The sequence below is a fragment of the Lipophrys pholis genome (genome assembly GCF_963383615.2).
Source record: "Lipophrys pholis genome assembly, chromosome: 3".
NCBI classification, from domain to species: domain Eukaryota; kingdom Metazoa; phylum Chordata; class Actinopteri; order Blenniiformes; family Blenniidae; genus Lipophrys; species Lipophrys pholis.
Window position 1 is genome coordinate 14435958 of NC_137627.1, and position 27405 is coordinate 14463362.

At 40.1% G+C, this 27405-nt stretch overlaps 1 protein-coding gene across 1 annotated transcript in view; it reads left to right on the plus strand.

The window, feature by feature from the left end:
- Positions 1–27405, plus strand: part of LOC308107949 (uncharacterized protein) — a 56027-nt gene that overhangs the window by 11631 nt on the left and 16991 nt on the right. Inside the window, exon 3 of the mRNA XM_080460560.1 lies at positions 20131–20188. Within this exon, the coding sequence (XP_080316686.1) occupies positions 20131–20188 (58 nt within the window). The remainder of the gene's footprint in view (positions 1–20130; positions 20189–27405) is intronic.

The window sequence follows — 27405 nt, forward strand, 5'->3', positions numbered from 1 at the left end:
GCTGGATGATGTTTTTGCTTTTATTTTATGCTTCATTTGATTCTGTGAGATTGGTTTTTTGGTCTTTCAACAAGCCAATTGATTTCTGGCTAAAAGGTCTAAATGTAATTCATATCGGTGAGAAAACTTTAAAAATGTGTTTTTAACATGCTGTACTGCCACATTAGTTGTGGCCCTGAGGCCCTGCAGTGTGTCTTTGTAGTCTTTGTTGTATTTCACCTCGCTTGTCTCCAAAGTGTTTTTGTCTCGCTCAAGATGCTAAAAACCCGATTTTAGCTTTGTTTTCACCTCGTCTATAATCCGGCCTAGTCCCAAGGACACGGCTCCAGTTTCACCTCAGTGACAGAAAGCGGGTGTTTCTGCATTGTTTCCTCGGTGGGTACGAGAAAAGTTCAACGATTTTATAACTGTGAGGTAACCGCTCTCTGTTGGCGACTACACAGCTGAATCTGTTTGCAACAATAAGGTGAACAGCAGTAGTCACTCAGGCTTTTCTCGCAGCCATTCAAATCTGACAGCTGGGAGTAATTAGATAATTGTAATAATCACAATAATAATCTGGTACGCATTTCAGAAGTGTGAGAAATAACGATTTAAAAAAACAAAACAGTGGTTGACTATCTTACTAATCTGTTATCAGATTTCTTTGTGAGTGTGTCATATATGGTGAGGTAAATCTCATACTTCCTGTTATTTTCAAAAACCTATGAGTTGAACACGCCGATGCTTAAAGTCATTAGCTTTGTTTAGGGTGTTTATTTCATTCAATGTGAAATGAATCTCCCTGTCACTCCAGATGTTATTCTTTGTCTACCGTCTGTGGCTTTACTCCATATTTATAGTTTTTTCTTGTCAACCACTCATGTGACGATGCCTCTTTTGTGTAAGTGAAGAGGAAGCCAGTTGTCTATGTAGACACAGTGCCTCTGTGTAGATACGAGGTAGAAACCAACCCTCACCCGACAATGTCTGAGGTGACTATCACTGTTCTTTAGGTCAACAAAAGGCCCTGTGACGAATGACAATGGCGCCATGAAATACTGTTAAGGTGAAGTGAATGGGGGGAAGCCAATGTCATTTGTAATCCTCAGGTTGAGAGTTAAAAACTCTTTCATGCTCAGGTTCACTGCCAGAGGCCACAGCTGGATGTTCCTGGGAACAACTCTGTTTGTGTGTGCGTGTGAGACACTATGTTCGCACCATTAATTGGAAACGTGTCTTATGTGTCTTTCTTATTTGTGATTTTATTTGTATTATTACAAACAGAATTTGCTCCCGCAGCACATTCACAGCACAAAGAACACGTTGACTCTTCCCAGATTACTTTGTGTTTTTTCTTTGAGGATCCAGCCAACAAGAGTGGGAAATCAGATATTTCCTAAACATGGATATTATTGACAGAGAATAATCTTCATAATGAAACAAAATACACTACCACCACTACTTTTGACAGAAACATTTTAGTAACCGATTACTATCATAAAATCAGTCATGTATTTACATTTATTTGAAGTTTTTGTGACCTTGTTAACTGTTAGGTTGCTGAGCAGTTTTCACTGATGACCAAACTATCTGTAAGCTGTATTATTACCCACAGCTGTTCTATCCAGCTTGTTTTAGCGCTCCAAATACCACACAGGAACCTATTTCTTCCCCCCCAGACAGTCTGAAATATTGTTACTTTTTTATCAAAGAAGTTAGTTTTTAATTAGTGTGAATGCTCTGTATAATTTCCCCCTGTGACGTCTGCAGACTATCTACAACACCTTGTTCTTAAAGAGATGTGCTGTTGTTTGGATATTTATAAATGTCATTTTTTTAATCTGCTGAGCACCAAAAACAGAGTTCCTTTTCGTTTCTCTGTGTTTCCATGTGTTATAACCTCCACCTAGCACATCTAAACCAAAGGATATGAGAAGGAAAAAGCCTGTTGCTCTGATGACACAAAGTACTTCCTCGTCAGAGCAATATGCAAAGTGTGGTTGTCATGCAAATATCTTCCCCTGTGGATGCTGTGAACTGAGTGTCTGTCGGCTCGACTGTTTCTTTGCTGCCTGTGTGTGTTTCTTTATCATCAGCTTATTCTGGTGAAGAGTTACACACTCCTCAAGTGTTTCTACATATATACCCCAAACAACATGTTTAATGTTTGTCTCTGTGTGACAAAAGCCCCGCTGGCTGTGGTAAATAAGTAGGAAGAGGTTAAGGGAAAGTTGACCTGGTTTAATGCCTCTGTGTATGTACTGTATATGAAGGAGGTCATGGTGGATGACACGAACAAGAAAACAATTCTTGTTTGCTTGCCTTGATCAATAACTGAGATTGCTGTTTTCTTCTTTCAAAGTTGTTTTTTCGTGTGAGTGTGATTAGAGCGTGCCCTGAACTGTGTTCAGAAATATACGGGAAGTTGTATTTGTGATGATGAATAGAAGTTACAACCGCAGTGCTCTCGCTCACGTGAATGTTTAAGGAAGTAATAGTCAGGTTTTGAAAATATCTCAGCGTGCAAAACTATTTGTCAAATATTGATGTGCAGAATTATCAGGCAACTAAATGAAAAACTAACTTAAAATGTACAAAGAACCATATCTAACATTTCCACAAACACATCTGTGATAAAATATAGCAACAATTCTTTTCAATACCCATCACAAGACTTCCATCAATGGACTCTTTTTGTGCGGCAACAACAACCAAAACCTCCGCTCTGTTCAGAGATGTGGACTGTCTTCCTTCATGGTAAAGCTCACGTTTGAGAAAAGCCCACAAGTTCTCAACAAGGTTTAAGTCAGGTGAGGAGCCATAATGTTGTTTTATTATCTTTATTCCAGAAAACGTCTGTGCAGTTAGAAAGGACAGTGAAGCAAAGCAATGAATATATAAACGTTTGACGGTGCACTGGTCACTATCCGCTTATTTTTTTTGTGTGTGTGTGTGTGTGTGTGTGTGTGTGTGTGTGTGTGTGTGTGTGTGTGTGTGTGTGTGTGTGTGTGTGTGTGTGTGTGTGTGTGTGTGTGTGTGTGTGTGTGTGTGTGTGTGTGTGTGTGTGTGTGTGTGTGTGTGTGTGTGTGCGTGCGTGCGTGCGTGCGCAACCATGGGAAATTGACTATAATTATAAACAACAACTGAGAGAAATTACCTGCCATTATCTTCTTCAGCCAATTTGAACCACTGTATGACTTTAGATGAGCACATTAATTCTGAAGGTGTGAATTTAGAGACTTGGGTTAGTTTTGTAGTCAAAACACGTGTACAGACCTCTGTGGATATTTGGGTAAATTAGTAGGACTGGTATTAGGTCAAAGTCAGTCCACTTAAAGAGTTGTTTTTGTATCTAAAGTAACCAAAGTATGTTACTGTTACATCTACAGAAGAGAAGATACTATGAGATAAACCAGGCATGACATATGACATTATGTTCGGACACAATACTGTTCACATGGTGCAATGTGATACACTACAAGATACAGAGATGCAGTACAATGAAATATAATGTTTTACGATAAGATACATTCTATAATGAGATACTATTCAATAATACAACATGATGAGGTACTGCACATTGGCATGTATGATGAAATGTGACACGCTGACATATGACATCATAAAATTCCATATGATGAGGCACAAATGTCAAGAAACAATTGCATGATATACAGTACAATGACATATGATCCGATGAGATTCATCTTGATGAGATATAGTACAAAAAGATGAAACAATGCAATATAAGATACAATACTAGAGATACCATGAGACTACACTTACTTATTTATACAGCATTTATCAAAAACCATGTGAAAAAGGTGCTATAGAAGATCATATCCAAGAAAACAACCAAAGAAGTAACGTTGGAATTATACTTAAAACCATGGGAGATAAGCAATTATCAAAACAGACCAGGTGTAACACACCAATAAAGATCAAAATATAAATAATGAATCATATAAAACTTTGAAATATAGACAAGAAGAAATGCACTGAAATAATCCCACTAAAAGCAAACTTCAGTCATCAGAACAGCTCTGTGGGCACAAATATATACAGAGATCCATACATCATACATTAAGAATATCAAAACAATACACCATAACGAGGCTTACAGTTAACCCCGATTGATGCTTGATTAAACAGTGCAGATTTTAACAATGTGCATTCTCCCATAATGAATAAAAAATATTGTTACATCCTTCCCACTCACACTCCTGCCCTATGTTAAATTGGAGTTGTGGAGAAGGAGTACATTCCTGCAGCCTGAAGATGGACCTTTTGTGTGGAGTTTGCATGTTCTCCTCGTGTTTCCATAGGCTCTGTACAGGCACACCGTTTTCCTCTTACGGACTCAAGATACTTCATTTTGTGGATCTATGATGGATGGATGGATGGATGGATGGATGGATGGATGAATGGATGGAATCTGTGCGGTTATTCAGTGACGCTTGTATAAAAACTCCTGGGGACAAATCACCTGAACAATAGTACTGTGGAAGTTTCAGGAGACACTTGCTGCACAAAGATCATCTGACTCGGAGTTGAACGCTGAATGTTATGGTTATTCTCTGTGTGCACTACGAGTCACACTTGTTGCCTGGCAACACACATAAAATAGGCTGACATGCACATGCTGTTTTGCCTTTGTGTTTGTGCATGGATTAAACAAACAAGGTCCAGTGTGGTCATTGGAGATCTTTGTATGTGCAGGGGGGGTATTATGGTGCACTTTGACTTTGCTTCTTCGTTTGAGAGAAAAAATTGAAGATTCCAAAAAATATAACCAGCTTCTCACAATACTCCCCTCTGATATCAATACAAAAAAAAGGAGGTTAGGTGTGTCAGAAATATAAATTGTCAATGTACAAATGCGTACCAATGGTACTGAAGCAGTCTTGTGCAGGTACTTAGTTACTCTCCACCACTCAAACTGAACAGGAGAGACTGGAGACAAACGGGACACACACACACACACACACACAGTGGTGTTACCTGTGCATTCCTGCTGTGTGGGAGCCGAGTAGAGGGAAGTCAGTGAAGGGAATCGAGGGGAGAGGGGCATAGTCGGAGCTTTCTTTCTCTCCCGAGTCTCTCTTTCACTCTTTCCCCGCCTGTCGTTTGTGCTCTCCTCTCTTTTGTCCCCTAATTGACTCGCCTCTGCAGCCACACATACCTGCATGTACGCTGATACTGTTGTGCACGTCGTCCGTACGCACACACCTGCAGGTACGTGTGCACGCGCGCGCACCGACACACGTACATTCCTCCTTAGAACCTTTTCGGTTTTTCCCACAGCAGACACGCCCTAACGCACGGAGCACGAGTCCATCAGGCAGCACACATGCCAAACACAAGAGAGGTTAACTCCATCAGGATTTGGAGCTTGTGTTTTTTAGAGATAAGTTAATAACTCGAGGGTAAACGTCTCAAGGGGAGCATGTTTTAATGATTTCATTTGTGTGCAAATTGGATTGAGAGTGGGAGTCTTTTTATTAGAGGAGAAAAGAGGCAAAGGAACCTTGATTTACACGATCACTGTGAAACGACAGTATGTCCCTGCTGCTGGATGTGTCATTGTCTGTTGGTGAATGCAGATTGCAGGTATGCTATTGCTGGAATGAATACATGCCTGTTATTACAAAAAAAATGGTCTTGTTGTCCGTCCATCTTCTTTTCTTTTTCACCTGCTGAATGTTATCAGACTTTTAAATGGGCCTTATCAGACATATGACAAGTAGGGCCCTCCTACACCCCCTACGACTGTGATTCCCAACCTTTTCCCAGCGGTATCCCACCAGGAGACTCACTTTTGCTCTGCATTCAAGAAAGTGTTTGATTCTGGTTTTCTGCCTTTGGTGTTAATGCTATTATGACCACCTCAGATATAGCGAAAGCTTCCAAGTACGCCTCTTTATCTGTATGAATATATAATGCCATTTAGAGTTAACCATACTAATGATGTGGGAGGTTTGTACCCTTCAAATAGCTTTTACATTCAAATATATTGATGCACCGTGATTGATAACAAATCATAGTTTGCTTGCTTTGGTTAAGTAGAAATTATTGCCTTTAAAGGCATTAAAATATCCTTGTGACTCAGTTTGCATTTTGTACCTTTTCAGATTGCATATTTTTTCATATGTCAGTTTTGGTATTTCCCACAAATGACGAGTTTATGAAATATGCATCAGTGCAGTAGACAGTCATGCTTGAAAGTATCAGTTGCGCCTCCATGTTGTCAAAACTGTCATCATTAAAATTGTGCCGCCACGCCGGACACTGATGGCAGTCTCAAACCGTGTCGCCACATCGAAACTCCTCCTCATGTAGATGTTTTCATTAGTTTCCTTCTTTGTGGTCAGAATCACAAAGACCATTAGAGCTTGCCATAAATATGACCTTTAGCCTTATTACAGATGCAACTGGAGCATAACTATGGGAGTGATGATAAATGAAAATAACAATTTAATGAGCAAACAACATGCTAATCGGCTGCTCTCTTCTGTCACCATGTTTTTCACTCACATTCCTCTATCACTCACCCATAATTATCTCTCTTCCCCCATCACATCCTCCATCTCTCTCATTTGAGTCATTCGTGGTAAACCTTTTGTTGTCAGTATCGCTGTTCTCCTGTGATGTTCAGCCACGTTGAATCCCTGCGGATTAGAGAGCAGACAACATTATCGTGCATTGTAAATCCACCTCTTCTCTCTGTGGTTTCCTGAGTTCCCAAAGCTCAGAAAAAGGCCCCACAATCAATTTGAGCCCTCACAATCTGAATATTTGAATATGACCACAGTTTCTATAATGACTTTAACCCTGTGCGTCTCCAGCATCTGTTTGACACTCATATTTTTAACATGAGTTCACATTTACATAAACATCCACAGCATTATTATTTTAGATAAACACGGTGCTTACATGTATTTTTGAAAAAAAGTTTGAAGAAAATACATTGAAATTTGCAGCCTGTTTTCTGGAGTCATTTTTCCTGATTAATTAAGAAAAAAATACCTTTTTGACAAGAACTCCTGCCTATTTATTGGTACTGCCATTTTTAGCTAAGCTCTTTTTTTTTATTTATAAAAAAAAAAGTTTTTAGACTTGGACTTCATTGCATATAAACTGAAATCTTGCGCTCTCATAATACAATTTATGACACTATTTTTAAGGTCATGTTTTTTTCGCCATTAGAATAACTCGATTCCATAATTATCACAAATAAAATCTTTTTAAAAAGAAAAAAAAACCTTTTTTAGCTGCTATGTTATGAGTCCCAGAATAACTAAATCCTTCAGCTTCAATGTTGCAGCTATGTTATTTAAATGTTTTATTAAATAAGGAAAACTAGAAAAACTATTGATTGTACAACCTTGATGACATTATGGAAACATAGTTTAGAAAAATAACAGCTGTTCATAACACTCTATACCCTTGAAATACCTCTTGATATCTAAGAGATTAATGACCCCTAATTGGTAACAAACTACAGTTTGTTTGCTCAGGTTCAGGAAAAGTGAATGGCCTTATGTTTAAATTCAGACTTCATATTGTTACTTCTGTCAATTTCACACAGTAACAGAAACACAAATAATGCTAATATCAGAGATATAAATAAGTGGATAAAGTTAGAGTTTTATATGCTAATAAAATCTGTGGCTGACATGATGCTGAAGTTCTGTTATATGTTCAAGAAAAGGGATAAAAAACATCATAAAGGCATAACAGTGTCAGATATAGAGTTTTGAAACACTAAAACAGCTGTTAAACAGCACTTTTGCAAAATCCACCGCTTTGGTTCTCTTCTCTCCTTTTTTCTATTGTTAAATTTGAGCGACCAGAACTGTGAGAACAGAGTGACACCACTCACCACTCCCAGGCTCGTCCTGTTTGCTCACCCATAATGCCTCTCTGAAAGTACAGACCGTGGATGTGAAGCGGCTAGACAAGGTAATTTCCTGCGGAAGTGGAAGAGGAGGAGGGGGCTTTTGTTGGGTGATGAGGAGGGCACTCGATCTGGGTTGCAATGGAGGGAATGAGGAGGTGCTGGTTGTGCTGAAGGCGATAGAAAGAGTTGAAAGGGTAACAGTGATGAAGGTGCTACTTTAGGGAAGAAAAACAGAAGTTATAACTGGAAGGTGGGAAACATTTAGGTGGATGATCTCAGAGGACACAGGTGCTGTGGATGGAGATTAGTTTGTCATAGCTGCTTACTCACCGCGCTGACAGAATCATATACACTGCAGGAGGTGAAGGTGGGTGGGGGGAGTGGCACAGGATGAAGATGAGGCATAGAGGATGAAGGCACGTCATTTTCAAGAGGCCCCTGTTGTTCCACAGCGTTTGAAGTAGCTGCATAGTTTAGTTTAAGCCAATTAACCCTGCAGGAATGTGACTGTCAGACGGAGAGAGAGCGAGTGGGGGGAGGAGGGGTGGGGTGTTGAGGATGTGGTGGTGGTGGTGGAGGGGGGAGATGTTAGTCGTGGAAAGTAACAGTTCGCTCTCGTGGCACCTTGAAGGAAGCGAGGGATGTTGAGGTGGAGATGACAGCGGTGTTGGACAGAAAGGGAAAGTGAGTCGGGGCAAAAGCAGTAAGATAATGTCTGAAGCTAATTATATCGACCATGGAAGGAAAACAGAAGAGACGTCAAGAATGTGAGAGCACAGACATGTAATTATAGAGACGGGGTCATGGGAGCAGGGTGGGGTGGACGGCTGCGCACTGGGGGTCTAATTCCGTGTGTGTGTGTGTGTGTGTGTGTGTGTGTGTGTGTGTGTGTGTGTGTGTGTGTGTGTGTGTGTGTGTGTGTGTGTGTGTGTGTGTGTGTGTGTGTGTGTGTGTGTGTGTGTGTGTGTGTGTGTGTGTGTGTGTGTGTGTTCCACCTGAAAGGTGGTCGGCAGTGTATGATACCAATAGAGACTTTTGCAGTTCATCAATTAGTCGCTGTAACGTCATATCTGCTCTCCTGTGCACTCCTCGGAGTTGAAATGAAGTAATAAAGTAACGTCTCACTGTGTCGCACCAGTAAGTATGCAGTGAAGATGACTTGCGCTACCATTACTCCAAACTCCTGTTTACTTGAGGAGGTGCATATGCTAAATCCTGAATTAATCAAATCCTCATGACAGCTTCATAAAACAACATTAATATCACAGTAACTGTGACATATAAGCAGCTAAAATTGACTTCTTACTCTTGCTATAGTTTCAGGTAACGCATATCCGCACATTGACACATTTCCTCTTTGCACTTTAAAATCCTGTAAACCTGAGATTTGCTGCTTGAATATTAATGACAGCGTTACTGTGGTTACCTCTAGTTTACGGTGCAGGTGAGCTGTCAGACGTCCAATCCGGCTCGAGCAGCGCTGCTGTCATGACAACCGTTTCCATGTTTGTGTGAGTCCTTTAATCACCTGAAGGGCAGCAGTACAACATATTAGATGATATATATCAGAAAAGTTGTGTGAAACATTTCCTGCCAATTATATTATATTTTCAGCAAAGAGTGCACATGATTATATGTCCCCCTGCTTGTATGCATGTTTTATATGAACTGAGAGGCTTAAATGCATTTCTTATTAGGAATATGTGGCATTCACGAGGCTGAAAATATGGAGACTGATGGAGATGTGTATGACATTTGACTATAGATTTCCATTTCTTCTGTGAGGAAATCTGTGCAAGCTCTAAAAGATTAGAACGTATGCCCTTTTTCATTTATTATAGTGTGAATATTAATAAGAATACCACTAAGTTATCATCTGGCAATAAATAAGAAAACAACATAATTATATATCTGCCTAAACTGTTTTTAAATTGAGGTATAATACACTAACTTAAAATGATTCATTCATTCAATCAATCAATCATTCACTTGTCAGTTTTGTTTGCTCATTTATTATTTCCATATAAAATGTCTTGGCAGGAAGCTGTGATTTGGACGTAATTATAGAGAAACTAAAGACGGTGTCTAGTTGATGCAGCTCTGCCTAATTAATTCATATTCATTACAGACACAGCGGGTCATGTCGAACATGATGCTGTCTGCAGGTTTTACATACGGTTGATAAATGAACCACTTTCCATTCAAACTACTTACGAATGAATGCAAAGCCTGAAAATAAATGCAAACTGTTACATTTCAATACAAACTAATATTACACCTGCTTGTTGAAAGGGCTGACTGATTTTCCGTCTATCTGTCCATTGCGCTACCGTGATTGATTTTATGAAATAATTCACCAACTTGCCATTTATCCACAGCAGCAAAGGTAAATTATGAAAATACAGAAAATTGTGTAGTGATTCACAACTGACACAAAACGTCACATTAGTACTGTTTATTAGGTGTTTCTCTCACATTTTATTTCATCTGCTTTGATATATAGACAGTTATTTTGAACCCAGCCAGTCATTTCAATTTTTATTTGTCTTCTTTTTAAAACAGAAATTGATATTAGCTGCATACTTTGTCAGCTGTGCTTGGCTTTTCAGATATTGAGTACTCCAGCCCGACTCTCACGACTGACTCAGTAAATATGAACATCAGAGAGCATCTGTAGCATGTGCACTCTACCTGATTTGTTCATTTTAACAACAAGCACTCTATGGAACTTATTAGTTTGATTTAGCTATTAAAACTGTTGGAAAGCAAATAATTTAGATTCATAGCTACCTGCACAAGGGTTTGCACCCTCAGCTCAAAGCAAGAATGTCTTTGGTTCAAATATCACATTTCTGTGTGGAGTTTGCTTGTTCTCCTTGTGTGTGTTGGTTGTTCACTCCACTTACGTATGCTCTGAAAAACCTACAGCTTAAACTTTAGCTCATTTTCCTAGGTAAACGCCTTGGCCTCCGTCCGCTCGTCAAGCTGAAGCTGCATGTTATGAACTTTATACTCACTCTGATTCCTCCCTACATTACTACTGTTATAATTCCTATTACCACAATAGGTTGCCATACCTCTCACGCTTTTGCTTTAGTTTGTTCACTCATGATGAAACCAGCAACGCCCTGCAAGGAAAGTATTACCGTAAGTACAGCGACAGTACATTTGTCCTGTGGAGCAGCCCTGTTCAGCACTATGGGAGGATTTAGGGGCCTTGCACAAGGGCCAACAGTGGTGGCAACCCGGACTTAGCTGCTTTTTTCTTTCTCTTTTCAATTAAATTTCCCACCAGTTAACTTGACAGTCGCATAGAGACATGCATAAATGTCTACATTAATCGATAAACATGAATTTGCACCGTTTACACTCAACACAGGTAACCGTAATAACAAATGTCAGCCAGTATTTAACCTGCAGATTTGTGCTTTTGTTCAGTCATTTAACCAGAGCATTTTCAAAGGTCTAAGCAGCTAAATGTCACATTATGTAAGCCACAAAAATCTCAAACTATTTCAGACAAACGGTTGTACAGTACCAAAATAACACTTAATGCTTGCGTGTGTCTGAATTGTGTGTAAGCTGGCATGCTGGCCACTGCTGTGTGTGTGTGTGTGTGTGTGTGTGTGTGTGTGTGTGTGTGTGTGTGTGTGTGTGTGTGTGTGTGTGTGTGTGTGTGTGTGTGTGTGTGTGTGTGTGTGTGTGTGTGTGTGTGTGTGTGTGTGTGTGTGTGTGTGTGTGTGTGTGTGTGTGTGTGTGTGTGTGTGTGTGTGAGAGCTCTGAGGGGAAATTCCGCTCTCAGGGCTGGGAGTTCTTCCTGTCGTAGAGCTGTGTTTGTACAGCCTGGCTTTGTCGGGATATCCTACCCTGCCCATGTCTGAGAGCGAAAGAGGGAGAGATGGAGTGAGGGAGTAATGAAGGGGGGCACAGATAGGGAGGTGGGGGTGGAGGGATCAGGCTGGAGGTGAAAAGGGGAGCAGTGACATAATCAGCAGCTTGAAGGACAGGAAACAAGCTTGACTTCATTTAATAAAATTTGGCATGCAATAAATGTCTGCCCAGGAGTTTGACTTAGCAGAGTCGGTTCTAATCCCCAGCTTCACTGCTGTTAGACTGCCGTGAGGCGGTCAGTCAAGGGACGGCCGAGCGACCAGACGGGCTGCAGCCTGAGGACAGGGACGATATAATATCCAGACTAATTCTATTGTTTTGATGCTTTATTTTATTTTTTTCAGTTTAGGAAAACCCCCTGTTTTCTCCAGGAATGCCAGATTCAGACCACCTGCCCATGTGATGAGCGTAAACAACCAGAAGGAGAGTCCGACTGAAAATTAGTTGCATCTGTACAGAAAGCCCAATCATTGACCCAAGAACACAGACAAACATCCAGATCATCCAATGAATGAACCTCTCAAAATACAGTTTGCTGATGTGTCTGTATACATAAAACTGTAAAATCATAGGACGCAAAATAAAGCACACACAGAGACAAATATGGATTTACCAGATTGAAGTTTAGTTCAGGTAGCGGGTAGTTAAGTGACATAAACAAACATACAACATGTCCATTTCCTGTATTGTCACTTTCAGAGCTAATAAATTACACCACTAAGCTTGTTTTCATAAGCATCAACTATAATCAATGCATTAGGCTTTATTATACTAGAACCCCTAACTGGAATTCAAACATGTTTCCTCTACAGTCAAAATCAGAACTGAACTCAATGAACCAACAGGACGGACTCATTATTAAACCCAATAACACTTTGAAATTTTCATGTGTGAAAGATTCTCTTTATTTCAGCATAAAACAAAATGATTACTGAAAGAGGCAGCCTTGGAAAATTAATCTGTGAATGGATGAACGAATTATAGAAGCGGTGATTATAAATCTATGAAACCGTAACAGTTATACCCAAATCATCTAAGAATAAAAAGATATAAATGTATGCATTCACTGAATTTTTACAAAATCAAGGCTTTCCATGTCTCTGCTCCAACACATCGAATATAATGTTTAATCTTCAAACTCAGCAGAAGGCCCACAAATTAACTACCATAATGAGATGCGTTTTAACAGGGACGTGTAAAGAAAAGCCAGTCTAAAACTCCCCTGCACTAAATATCTAAATAATCTAAGATTCAGCCCCACAGATTAATCCAGGGTCTTCTTTTAAGAGCCACATCCAATTAAGCAGAGTTGTGCCCATATATCCTCTGCTAACAAGGAGTATAAAGAAGGAAAATAAAATAATCCTTTTGGAAATTTGCATATAAGCAATAACTATGGACTATGACAGAGAGAACAAATGCAGGATTCAAAGCCAGAGGGGAAAAAAAACAAACCGTTTTTTATGTCCACAGCTGACATTTTGACTTGACACTTGCAGCTGTAACAAATAACCAATTATTACCAGACACAATGCATGTCATTAATTACAGGAAGATAGACATCCCGGTTCCCCAGCGTTATTATTTCTTCATGTCCTTTTCCTTTGACGTCGAGTCACAATATCGTCATTGGAAATAAAACTACTAACGCAATTCATTTGAGCAAGACCTAATCCTTTTAATCGTAGAAATACTGTTCTTGTTTGGTGCGTCCGTGCATGCTTGTGTCGAATCTTACTTTTGCTATGTATTTCTATTCTCTTGCCGTTTCAAAAAGAATCATGCAGTACATCCTCTTCCTAATAATGCCATAATGCGTCTCTTTCATTAGTCATGCCGGCTTCAGGATTTCATGGATTGCTGTGTTGGTGCTGCAGTCCAGACTGAAATATTTCAATAACTGATGAATGCAGTGCTGAGAAATTACTGCCGCCTGTGATTTAAAAACTTTATAAATAATTATGCCCCCATTGGCCTGAGTTCAGCTTTAGGTCAGTGCTGCTTGGTGAATTATAGCAGGTGACACACAAATAGAATGGTAAATGAAACTTAAATAGTTAAAAGTATAAAATAGACTGGCAGTAAGATAGAACTGTAAACCTAGAAGTATCAGTGATAGGAGACCAAAAGGACGTTTATCATTTTTTATATTAAGATCTTTTTTTTCTTTGGACACACTCATACAGTAGAAGCACATACACCCTTTTCCTATTATGTCATTTCCCGCTGTCACCACTTCAGTCATTATCACCACAAACACTTTAATGTTGTTTATGCTGGAAAAAGATACAAACATCACTTCGCTTCTGATTGTGATCTTATCAGCCTCTTGTTTTTAGTTTTTCCCTCCTTGCGTGTTGTTTTGTTTCTCACAGAGGCTGGGAGGTCACTCGGTTGGCCTCTCGGTCAGTCTGACATCACAAACTTTCTGTGAACAGAACAAATTGCTGTGGCGTCCATGTTTTGGAAAGACTGTCAGGAAGAACTGCCTCGTATTATTCTTCTTTTTTTTTTTAATGAGTCAGTCATTGTTGTGATTATAATGGTAACTATGGTTAGTTTGACCCCTTCCTGGCCTGCTTACAAGACCCCAGCCATGACAACAGGGCTGAGCTCAGATACACCCATCCTGTGACGACATCCTAACTCACCTGGCTTTCCGTGTGCTGGAGGGAGATGGCTGGAGTGTGTGTTGGAGGAGTACACGAATAACAGGGAACAACAGAAAAATAAGCGCTCTGGATCCCTAACAGGTCTTAGTTTGATGTTACAATTGGCAGAAGGTGTGGGCAGATTGGGGGTGGGGGGTGGCGAGGATACAGTGGATGGAAGGAAGGGTGAGCGAAGAGGGAGGGCGATATGAAAGACGATAAGGCTAAGAGGTCTGTGAGCTGGCCAACAGTGATTTGATGCTGCGTGGGCATTTTTTATTTGTGGATAGTTCATCATAACTGGCATGATGGTCCAGAAAAAACCAACTATGGAGGCTATTTATCCACTGGATATTTACCAGACTGCTGCAGCAGACATGAAGTGTTGCATAAACATCTATTCTGTAGAGCAACAGGAGCTAATTGCATCAGAATCGCAATTAGAAGAGAATTTGTTGTTATTGAGCCCGTTTGCATACACACAGCGTTGCTGGTTTAAAGAGGTCATCAGATTAGTCAAGTGATCTTGTAACAGCATAATTCAATATGCCCTGTCAGATAACAACACTGTGCAGCACTGGGAAGCTGCTGAAGAACCCCTTGTGAAGTGAAGAGATGTGATTCATGCTAAATGGAATTAAAATCCTCAACACAACTAACATTAAGACCGTAGGCATTGCCATGTTTAACAAACGATGTTTTGAATATAACAGCAAGATTACGTCTTATGTCAGTACACAGGTATGTTCTTCTCAAGAAATCGGAAAATTGAACACATATAAATAGATTTTTTTTCACTTATGTATATGCATGTAAACACATCGGATCTGATTGACACAATTATTATCTGATTGCTCTCATTATTCAGATTTTTGTGGTCATGTAAACAGGCTCATTGTTTAAGACATAAGAAGACAATATTTGCTCTTGCTTCAGTGCAAAATGACTAAAAACATAACTCAACTCAACTTTAATTCTGGAGCACTTTATAAACAACTGCAGCTGAACCAAAGTGCTGTACATAAATGGACATGTACATCTAAAATCCTGAGGTGCGATAAGTAAAAAACATTAAAATGGCAACAAACAAAACAGGAGCCCAGTCTCAAGCTGGGTTTCAAGCCAAGGAATAAAAAAGGGCCTTTAGATGAGTATTAAAAATGGAGACTGAAGGAGCTTGTGTGGTGCTCAGTGGTAGGTCGTTCCATAATTTCAGGGCAGCAACAGCGAAAGCTCTGTCTCCTCAGCTGATCAGCTGATCTGATGCACCAAGCAGAAGTGTAGGATTGAAGCAGCTCAGAGAGGAAAGGTGGTACAAGACCATTAAAAAGACTTCAAAACAAATGAAAGAATCTTGAAATGAATTTCTAAAATGCACGGCCAGCCACTGGAGGGAAGCGAGAAAGGGAGTTATGTGTTCCCTCTTACGTGTTCCAGTCAGTAGTTTAGCAGCTGCTTTCTAAACCGACTGGAGACGTGTGAAGAAAGACTGGCTGACTCCAACAGAAAGTGCGTAGTTGTCGAGCCGAGTTGTAATAAAAGCATGAATCACTGTTTCAAAGTGCTGACGAGCCAGAAGGGGCTTTCGCCTTTGCCAACTTTCTGAGATGGAAGAAGCTCGACCTAACCACTGCGCTGAGTCCAACTCAAAGTCACTGTCCGTTTTAAAACCCGGGTTCAAAACTGTTGGCTTCACATATGGAGCCAGTGGGCCCAGGTGTTTACTTTTTGTTAAAGTTTAAAAAGTTCAAGGCTGTCCAGGCTCTGATGTCATCGAGACATAGAGACAAAGATGCAAGTGAGAAGGAAACTCAGGGGCCCTAAAATTCAGCCCTGTGGAACCCCATATCACAAAGGAGTGGAAGGAGATTCGGAGCTTGCACACATAAAGAAGTGATGATTAAAAACCGGGACAAAGGAATCCGGGGCATTGGAACCAGCAAAGCTTCTGACTCTGCTGAATCACAGAACATTTGAGGAAAAGTTCTCTATTGTGTGTCGTTTGAGGTTACAGCAGTGCACTGTGTTCCAGCTCTGAATAAACATAGAGGAAACTGAAGTTTACTTCATTTTAATCAGTTTGTTCCCTGTCAAGAAAATGCAGGAAACACATCTGATGACCTGATTCAGACTTCTGCTTTATAGCTGCCGACTGCTGACAAGTATTCAGTAAACACCGTCCCCACGGTTAGCGGATGTACTGCCGGCTACCAGCTTTCTCCTAAAACGAGGAGCACCCAGGAGAGGAGCAGCCGCCACCTTAATGAATATCTGAGATTGAAATGCACAATGGTTCCCTTCACAACTTGAAATGTTCCCTGCACTCCAACGTGCTCCCTTTAACAGAGATTTACATGTGGTGTTGTAGTTTCATACATTACCATCAAGTTATGAATACAATAAAAAAAAGTTGGTTTTATTGCTGGAGGGGAATTAGATAATAGAATCTATTATCTAATATATTAATAGATTATCTTCAGCATGCTCTCAAGAAATACAATGATTACAAATCATTTTTATTATTAGTTATTATTTCAACATTCATCTTGAAAAACTGGACATCCAAAGTGCTTAAAAAGCAATAAAAGCTTAATCTCAAGCAGCTGCCATGGCTGAGGTGCATAATATTATAATAAAAACATTAAGGGATTGAACTTTCTGCACTGCAGCTGTTGTCAGGGCCTCTTTTGTGTGTTTCGAATGCTGGATTTTTATCATTTTGAGCGCATTCTGTTGTGACTTTACTGTATGTAAACACATACAAGGGATTTTTTTTTTGCACCTCTGATCCTGCACAGAGGTAATTTTCTCGTCGGTTGCAGCGTCCTCCCGTGCAGATGTAAACCATGAAAACCGAAGATTGCTTCAGGTGAGAGTTTTAAGCCGAAGCTTAATCACTCCAGCTGGTCCATCTGTGGGTTACCTGCTATCTGCCAGCATTAATGAACTGGCTGCGGGCCCTCGGCGGCCCAGCGCATCTCATTAGCGCTATGAAATACAGTGTGTGGGAGGTCTTCCTCTTCCCGTGCAACATTTCTCTCTTATTATCACTTCTTCTCGTCTTGTCCTTTAATCTTTTCTCTCCTTTGACCTCTGTTGTCTTTCATGGATCGAAAAATACTGCCAAACTGCAGGAGTTCTGCCAATTACTCGCCCCACAACTACATTTTACTTCCTTCCTTTTTTTTTTCCAGTGTCATTTTCTCTTTTCTTTCGACACTCACTCTGTTACTCTTTATCTTCCCGGCTCCTGATCTGTTGTATTGCAGATATACTGGATCTATGTCCACGTGAGGCAAATCCCCGACTCAGTGTTTTTTGTGCCACACGATTTTCCCTCCTTACATTTTGCACCTTCACAGCAACCCATCATCTTCTCCACTGCTCCTTGTGTGTGGCCTCTTTCTGCCCACAGCGAACATTAATGTTCATGCTGACCTCCCGCCCTCCGCCAACCCTTCTGAATCCATCTCTCACTCACTTGACACTTCGCTCGCCTCCTGCGCGCATCACCTGACACCCTGTCCATTTCTCCTCCCTCAGCACCTTGCGTCCTCTCGCCCCACCCCTCCGTTTGGTATAGTACGCTCCATCAGCAAAGGCGTGACCACACATCCACGCAGCCCTTTAGGAGAACTTTACCCACAATGCACGTGGTGGAACAATTTGCATGACGGGCGCCGGAGCGTTTCGCAGGGGTGGGGGCACTGGTGGGTGGATGTGGAGAAAATATATTCAAAATAAAGAGAGAGTAAGATTCACAGTTTCTCTGAATTATTCATTAGAGATCTATACACTCAACGGATGCATCAGAAAAGAGAAAGACACTAAAAAAAAGAAACATTCGTCCTCTGGTAGTCCTCCAGAGTGTGATATCTCCGTAAGCACAAAGTCATCATTTGAAGATGTCCAGTATATCCTCGACTGCACTGCAGGATTTCTCTACATGGACTGACTTTATCTCTACTCGGGGCCTGAGTTTCAATAATAAATATCCAGATTTAATTGGAATGAGAACAATAACCTCCATCTATCGAGTTGTGATGAGACTGCCAACGAACATTTAGCAGTAAAAACAAAAGCAGAATGATGTGTAATGCATTGAATTCATAACATTGAACATAGGTTTTATATGTTCTCCGTTACCACAACTAGATAATAATACTCTCTTTCATATGTTAGTGCTCCTGTTTAGGTTTCCTAGCAAGCTCCAGTCCCAATGTAATTTTACAGTAGTTCACTACTAATACACCGGTCAGTTAGGTGTGATGGCAAATACAGAAACACACAGCACGTGGTTGTGGTGTTTAATTTCATTCTGGACAAGAATGTCACATACTGACATTTATAGTATTGAAATTTATTATTTTATATTCTGTCTGAAACTTCTCAAAACATTTATAAAATACCTCACCCATCCAGGTGCATCTCAAATAGACACGTAAAAAAATGTAAAGATGATTTAATTCAGACAATGAAGCTTCCATATTTCATTATTTCAGTTACGATGTAAAAAAAACCAACTTGAAAACAAGGAAATGCAGCATATCAAAATGTCAGAATATCTCAAAAGATCAGATGCTTTTTTTTTTTTTTTTTGTATAAATATTCATGGACAGAGTGTCATGTTTGGTTTTCCTGATAAGAAATAACTCATATCATGAATACATCATATATGTTAAAATTATTACTATAGTTACGACTATTCTACGAAACTGTTAAATATAGCTCCACAAAAAAAACGTTAACATTCCAGGGATATTTTACTTTTATTTTTTATATATGCGCTAGTTTTTAAACCCGCCACCAATTTGCAACAGTACACTCATTGTGTGACACATGCGACTGGAAAATTGTTCCAGTGTGGAATTAATAAGATGAAACAAACAATTAGCATCTGCACTGCTGTGTACAACAAATCAAAGCTTATGTACCTGATTGAAATAGTTGAGTGCCTTTAAATTGTAAAAAGAGAACCAGTTTAAATGCCCCCTTTTAAAACCACGGATTACACATACATTCACGCATACAAAGCGATTCTTTGAACCTTTAAATTACATTTTCTCTTGAAAAGTCTTTTGGACACTACAGGCTCTTGCAAACATCATTTTATATGCACAGCTGTTTCAGTTCACAGAAAAAAATGTTCCTCTTAACAAACATGTGGCGGCAGAAACAAAATGTGCACATGATAAATGACAACATTTCTCCTTTTAGAGCCATAAAATATGTACCTAATTGAGCCTGGGTAAATGTGTACAAAATGCTTTAAAGGTCAAAACAGCCCATCTGTGGTAATAAAACCAAATTTTTTGCACCTTCATCAACAAAAGATTAATTTTAATGTTGTCGGGGATAAAACAAAGACGGAGACAGATTCAGGCTGCATGTTTCACCATTCATTGTCTATATGAACAGACCTGCAATAAATGAGAGAGGATCACTTCAAGTTAATGAAACTGGATTATGAGGTTTTATCAGACTCTGCACAGGCCTGCTGGTTGTGGTTTTAATAACTGCTCCAAAACAGATCGAGCCATTTCCATATTCTGCCTTAAATACACAGATGATGAATTATTCATTTGCACAAAATTATGAGGAGAAAAGAAAGTCTGGAGGGAACACACGTGTTTTCTCTTTTAGGTCATATTGATCTCAGATCCGCATCTTTGTGCACATGTTTTCTTTCTGTGTTTTTTCTGGCAGAAGTCCTTTTCTTTGGTGTTGGAGGCTTTGGACTTTGACAACGACACATCAGAATCAGGTAAAGCTGCATTTGATCTATCATGCTGTTGGCAGGAATGTATAACGTTGAAAGTCTGGCTAAAACAATGTTTAATATTGGACGCTGTTTACATAACACCTTATTTTTCACCAACATCTGCCTTTTATTAGATTTTCTTTTTAATGATGTATATCATTACAAAGTAGTCAAGCACTGATGTGAGCGACAGCTGAGCTTTACATACAACCACAAGGTATACATTTTTTTTGTGTGTGTGTGTGAAATGTCATTTTAGGATGAGAAGTTTCCACACACAGTTTTGTTTAACACCATAATTTAATGTCTTGTAATGTTTTAGTCAACATGAACTTTTCTCAATACAACTTGCTGGACGTGTGAATATCTTTTAAAAACATGTCAATTACACATTTAAATTGCATCCTAACTTCACACGCAGAATTAAAAGTCATGGAGTCATGTTTTGTTTATAACCCCAAGTTTTTGTCCAACGTATGTAAGGCGGCAACGTTATTTTAGTTTTTAGAATGTTCTTTTTTGAAACCATGTTTAGATCAGATTCATGCAGTTGTTGATTCAGTATTTCTAATGCCCATGCCAGATTCATTTGTTTTGGGCTGTCTATTCGTCTACATGTTCAGATGCATCGGTCGAGGAGAATCTCCAGAACGCTTTGACTGAACCTCTTAAGCTGTTGTTCACATTTACTGTCAAGATGGAACAACTGCATGTTGGTAGCAAAGGGTGATATTCTACACCTATACATGATAACAATGTTGTCATACCTTCTATTAGCTACTCACTTCCAATATCCTAAATCTACGCCGAAAATAATGTCAGACGTATCTTTTATTGGTTGCCACTTTTGTGCAAGTTACTGAATATTAATAAGTGATAAAGTAGTGGCAAGTCCCTGTTGTGAATTCTATGTGTTTGTTTCCCTCATTAAGGCCTGTGTGGATTATCTGCTCATACTCTAGCTTTATTATTGCAGTATTATTGAGACACATTATTTGAGGCGTTAGTTCTGTGTTGGTCAATCGATGGCTGATTCACGCATTAAAGGGGCAGTATGTAAAAATGAGGTCTCACTTCTGTTGCACATTGAGTGCCATGTTGATAAAGTCTGTCTTTTCTCTGGCTGTAACATGCTTGATTGGTAGTGGCGGTGGTCTAGATGGGAGCAGTACATGTCTAATGTGTCTAATTGAGGTTATTATTTGAGGTTACAATGATTTACAATGAACGGAAATATGAAAAACTGCACCTTCGGGTTCAGCTGAGTTCACATCAGTAAGTTGGAGGAAAATGTTCTGTAATCTGGATGTTAGTCGTTCGTGGAACAAACAAGTTCATGCTCGATGACAGACAAGAAGCAGAAACACAGATGCAGAGTTAATAACACAGCAGAGAGCTTTTAGAAAAGGAAGCCAAGTGTCTATTTAAGGCTGCTAATATATATCAGATAATGTGAATGTAGAGAGACAGCAACTGCAGCTCTACATCTGTTTTAATGTCAGACATAATGGTTATTAAGCGTAGTGAAAGTTCCATTTTTTTAACTGTGGTTAAAATTTCTCGATAGCGCCAAGTTGCCACACCATTACTGGCAAAAGTATTGGTGTTACAGTGATGTGTTACTTTATAATGAGTTTTTATATATCTTCGTGTAACACTGTAAGTGGCAACATCCAACCACAAGACATTAATTGCAGTTTGTATGATAAACATCAAAAATACTTTTTTTGTCACGTCTGTCTCAGCTGTATTTTCCCCCGCATCTCAGGAGACAGTTATTTATAAGTTTTACATTTTCATTGAGACAAACATTGTGGGTGTTTGCTTACTATCGTGGGTGATGTGATGCGGCATGATGAAACAATGTGAAAGTCTCCTTTTGTGTTCGCATGTCTGTGATCACATGAGAAGTCCTTTCATTCGGACCCTTTAATTTCCTGCTCATCTTTATATTGTTTCTGCTCATAATCAGAAAAAGCTCCCTGTCAGACAATGTGAGCCGCATGCTATGAGAAAGTGTAACACACACACACACACACACACACACACACACACACACACACACACACACACACACACACACACACACACACACACGGACAGATGTTCATGTACGTTCCTCATTCCTGTCATGCCACATTCTACCTTTTCATCCGCTCATCCTCCACCTTCCTGTCAGCCAGCACAGAGACCGCTGTCACATCCAAAAGATGGCTGAGATAATGAGAAACCTGGAGCAGCACTGGAGATCCTTCTCAGTGTTCGTCTTCCCTGTCCTCCTCCGTCTCTCCTCCGTCTCTCCTTCCCTCTGCCCTCCAGTACCGCTCTCATATCACGTCTGCATTATCTTCTGTTTCCACCTGAGCTCCTGACACCCTTTCCATCGGGCCTAAAGCCGTTCACTAGGCCGACAGCTTAGCTCAGCCCAAACACAGGCGTCCTGGACGAGTCTGAATGGACTTATCGGGCCCCGCTGCTTATCAGGATGGATTACCAAGCACGACTCTGAAATAGTCCCTGGAAACAGTGAGAAATATTATGTTCTTCGAGTCCTGACAGTGTGACCTTGGTCAAATTCAGTTTAAATAAGATGTAGCTTCAATGCTAATGCGCAGGAGCCTCTTGTATGGCAATGGGTAATTCCAGTTCAGTACACTGGTGGTGTTTTTTGTGTTGTTTTGGTCTCCATTTAAGATGACTGGTTACTCACCAGAGAAAGCATTTACACCTGAGATTAAGACGGTTTTACTTCAGCAAAATAATAAGGCTGCAGTTAAGATTTTTTTAAACAGAGATCAAGTCCTGATCATGACCAGTAATATGTAATAAAACCAGGACTTCTGGGGCTGGAAGGAATTCAAACATCAAGTAAAACCCCTCACACTGCATGCTGATAATGGCCATTAATGGTAAGTGTTGATTCAAAGTTTGATGTGGTCACATTTGTCTTAGTCAACATTTCAAAATTACCTTTTTAGACGATGTTTTGGCGGATCAAGGCTTTACTCATAAACTTCCTGTATTATTTTTCTTTTGAGGCAGACCTCAACAGAAACAAACATTTTCACCTGAACCAGTGTTCATATGGCAAAGGTTTACAAATCAGTCAATGTGCGGACAATATAGTGATATTCCTGTGGTTGCGTCTTCTTCTATTTGTGATTTTTCGGAGTTAATGCTGCCCGGAGCTGGAGCCGAGAACAGACAGCCAGTTCATCACAAGGTCAACACGAAGAAACAATTACATCCACAAACACACAACTCAGAGTCACCAGTCAAAGTAGCTCCCTCGTCTTTGGACTGTAGGAGGAAGCCAAAGCGCCCGGACAAAACAAAGACATGCACAAGGAGAACAACTCCACTAGATAATGCTTACGAACCTGGAATCGAACAGGGTTTTTCTCCCTGCTCTGCACCTCCGGGTTCTCAGTTTGTAATGAGACCAAATAAAACTGCAGCTCATTTTAAAATGAGCCTGGCATCCTGCATTAATATCAGATTTTAAAAAATAAATAAAAAAAAAAAGATTGCAAAGCTGTAATTCTTCAGTTGAACAGAAAAACATTCTGCAAGGCTGCTGTGAGTCATTTTATAAATCAGCAAAACTGCTTTGATTCATCAGTTTTTACACATGCAGGCAGTTTAATTATATGCTTACTTGAAAAGATGCAGGCTGTGCTGCTTTTGAGCTGTATTGCATTATACAGAGTGGTGGCTACGTCATGTAGCCAAGACTAATTGAAATAAATGGAGTGAAAAAATAGATACAAACAGCCAGCAGTTTAACACAGCACAAACTAAAAGCACCGCAAACCGTAGCCTACAAAATGATCAAGTCATAAAGCAGAACTGAATGACCCCGGGAAGGCAGGATTTACTAGACAGCATCAGATTTAAAAAAAAATTTGAATGCACCCTGAAAACTGTAAATTGAATGTATATATACCTGGATAAAACTGGACCTTATGAAATACAGCACATTAGGACAGGAAGAGCCCCAGAGAAATACCAACAAAAGTGTCAGAAATATACAAAGGAGACAGTGGACCCTTCTTTTCCTGCTGTTTTAAGGCTTTTCAGATCTTGAGAAAAATAATTTTAATAATATTACACGTACACAGTGAGGTTTTGATTGGTCAGGTGCAGTGGGAAACCACCGTTCTGCAACCGTGGGAAGAGTTACAAGTTACTTTTCTAAACTCTTGGCAACCCCTGCTCTGTTCAGTTGAATCTTAAAATATCAGACTTACTGATTTATTTAGATTTTATGTGTGTTTCCGCCTCTTTTTCTGCGATAACTCCAACTTTCAGCATGTTGAAGTTACTTCATATGAGTGTGTGTTTTTGATGGTACTGAAAAGCTACAAATGTGTGTCCAGGGGTAACTTTAAAATGTTCTGGATGTCATTAATGGTTTTTGAGAAGTATGTATGGCAAATCGAGTCAGCAGCAACAAGATAGGAAGAATATGGTTAAATCAAGGATGTAAAAATTCGAATATATACAGTAAAATGCATAGTAATGTAGTGATTTCAATCCCACCTTGTCACAGACACAGTCTCGACATCTATCTAATTGTTTGTTTCCCCCACCAGCCAACCTCTTTTTAGCTCTGTCACCACGTCCCCAAATTTCCAGGTTTAAGGCTTCCTTGTCCAATTTTTGTCCTAAAAAAACAAAACATTGTAGAATAATTTTTTGAAGCCACCAGTGGAATAACATGAAACCACTGACAGGACTGTTTATCACGCACAAGGACGTTTACTCATGTGTATTTCCACTGAATCGAAAAAAACCATTTTCCATCATATTACCAGTGGTTAAACCCCCGACAGGGCCAGCAGTGCTGAATGATGCAGGAAATTATCTTAGAACTGTTACATTTTCTTTTGTTCACATATGTTATGGGGTGATTTCAAGAGCAAACTTGATGCTCGTTCACCCAGCTTTCAACTTGTATTGACAAAACACTCACAGCCAACAAACTGCCACCACCACTGGGGAGAAACTGGAATTCAATATTAGAGGCTTTGTGATCTAGAGCAGCTTTTCGGTAAAACTCAAGACACATGTTGAGACTTAGCGCTTCATCCATGCCGGAATAATTTTATTGGTAAAGTTTATACTCGAAAGGCCAACTGAAGACCGTCATGAAAATTACTCACACACATCAAAACACTATGTGGCTGATCTGTTGGCTTCCAAACGTTTATTGATCGGTTAGTAGGTGAGGTGGAATAGCAAGTCAAAACTAGGTGTGCTTCTTTTATTCATCTTCCAGTGGGTTCTCCCCCACTGTCAAGGACGAGCACTTCACAGCTCGTACCAGGCGGTGGGGGGACGATCACCGGAGGCCAGAGGAAAAAAGATGTAAGTGTTTTTGCTACCTGCAGACAGTCCCTGAGTGTCTGCTGCTTAGTTGTTCGAAAAGTGTGATTTCAAAGGCGGCTCAAGGCTGCTGCTTGTTTGTACGGTTTTGCCATTTAATATTTGAGCTATTCTGCTTCGGTCTTACTGTTAAATCCCATCTGGTGCTCACTACCCACTGTTTTCAGGGGTGGATTCAGAAATGTTTTCAGTTGGGGAAGCACGGGGGGGGCACACCGAGACATAAACTTGGGGAGGAGGGGGCAAAGTGAGGACAGTCACGAACATCTTGAGAAAAACTACAGAGTTTGTGTATTTATGCCTTCTTGTTTATTTTTGTTAGCAAAGTGATTTCTTTTCTTATATCTCCAGCCTCTGCTTCTTCAGTGGAACGAGTCCACTAAAACCTTTGGGCAGCTGAAACAAGAAATATTGATCTTATTGTGTATCATTCATTCATTCATTCATTCATTCATTCATTCATTCATTCATTCATTCATTCATTCATTCATTCATTCATGCATTCATTCATTCATTCCCGAAATTGTGAAATCAGGGACACTTTAAGGTTAGGGATTTGTTTCTTTTTTTACAATGATTTGGTTGAAGTTGGGGGCGGTCAGATCACTGGTGGGGCGAGTACTGGTCTACTATAACGACGGCTTCACTCCTGCGTTTCATCCAACGCCTCGGCAAAAACATCAGATTCACACATCCTTCTGTGCTGAATGGTAATTGTGTTAATTCTGCCTTTCTGGCATGGGAATTGTTATGATAAAATTAACCCACTGACCCAAAGAATCACAATTCAATTCAATCCGATTTATATAATGCTGATTACTATACAGTCATCACATGGCACTTAACACTAGCATAATCCACTCACTGCCGACTTGATGGGGATAGGTTAGATAGGATAACATAGACCATGAACTGCTCGCTCCGCGGTCGCTGATCCTGCCGGAGGGTTTATAGAAAAGACAGAAAGGAGAGAACAGACTACATTGGAGATACATAAAGTTAATGAAATGCAATGGATAAAAAAAAAAAAACACATGGTAGTGTGTACGTTAGTGTTTGGAAAATAGATGCTGGAGTCCGAATGCAGAAGGAGCATGTTGAATGTTGAAAGAATCAGACAGTGGCTGAGCTAACAGGGTTTTTTTTTTACTCCTAAATGCACACATTGTGGATTGTTGCATGCACGCACACACGCACGCACACACACACACACACACACACACAGTGGTCGATGTCTGCCCCTGTTTTCATTCCTTTGTGTTGAACCACAGTGATCTCATCTCTCTATCGGGCAGTTTGTTATGTGTGTGTGCTAATTGCTGTTTCCCTTCCTCTTTGGCTCTGACTCTGTTTGTCTCCATGTGACACGCACACGCACACGCACACGCACACGCACACGCACACTACCCTAACCTTAGTCTGACCTTAAGTCTTCATGGAAATATTCTTAATTGATCTTCATTAAGGGTACTTGCTTTTGTTCCCATGAGGATGATAAGCCCCCTTAATGTGTAAACACATTCAGGCCGTAATTCACACAAAAACGCACACAGAGGCTAACTTCATTTCTTGCCCTGAAACCACCTCTTGACCCTTTAACCCATTAAAAACATTATGGGGACACGTGAGTCGAACCCAACAAGAGAAGTATGATCACAGGAGAGGAGTCGGACCCCACAAAACAAGAACAATTCCCCACAATAGTTGTAGACACACACACACACACACACACACACACACACACACACACACACACACACACACACACACACACACACACACACACACACACACACACACACACACACACACACACACACACACACACACAC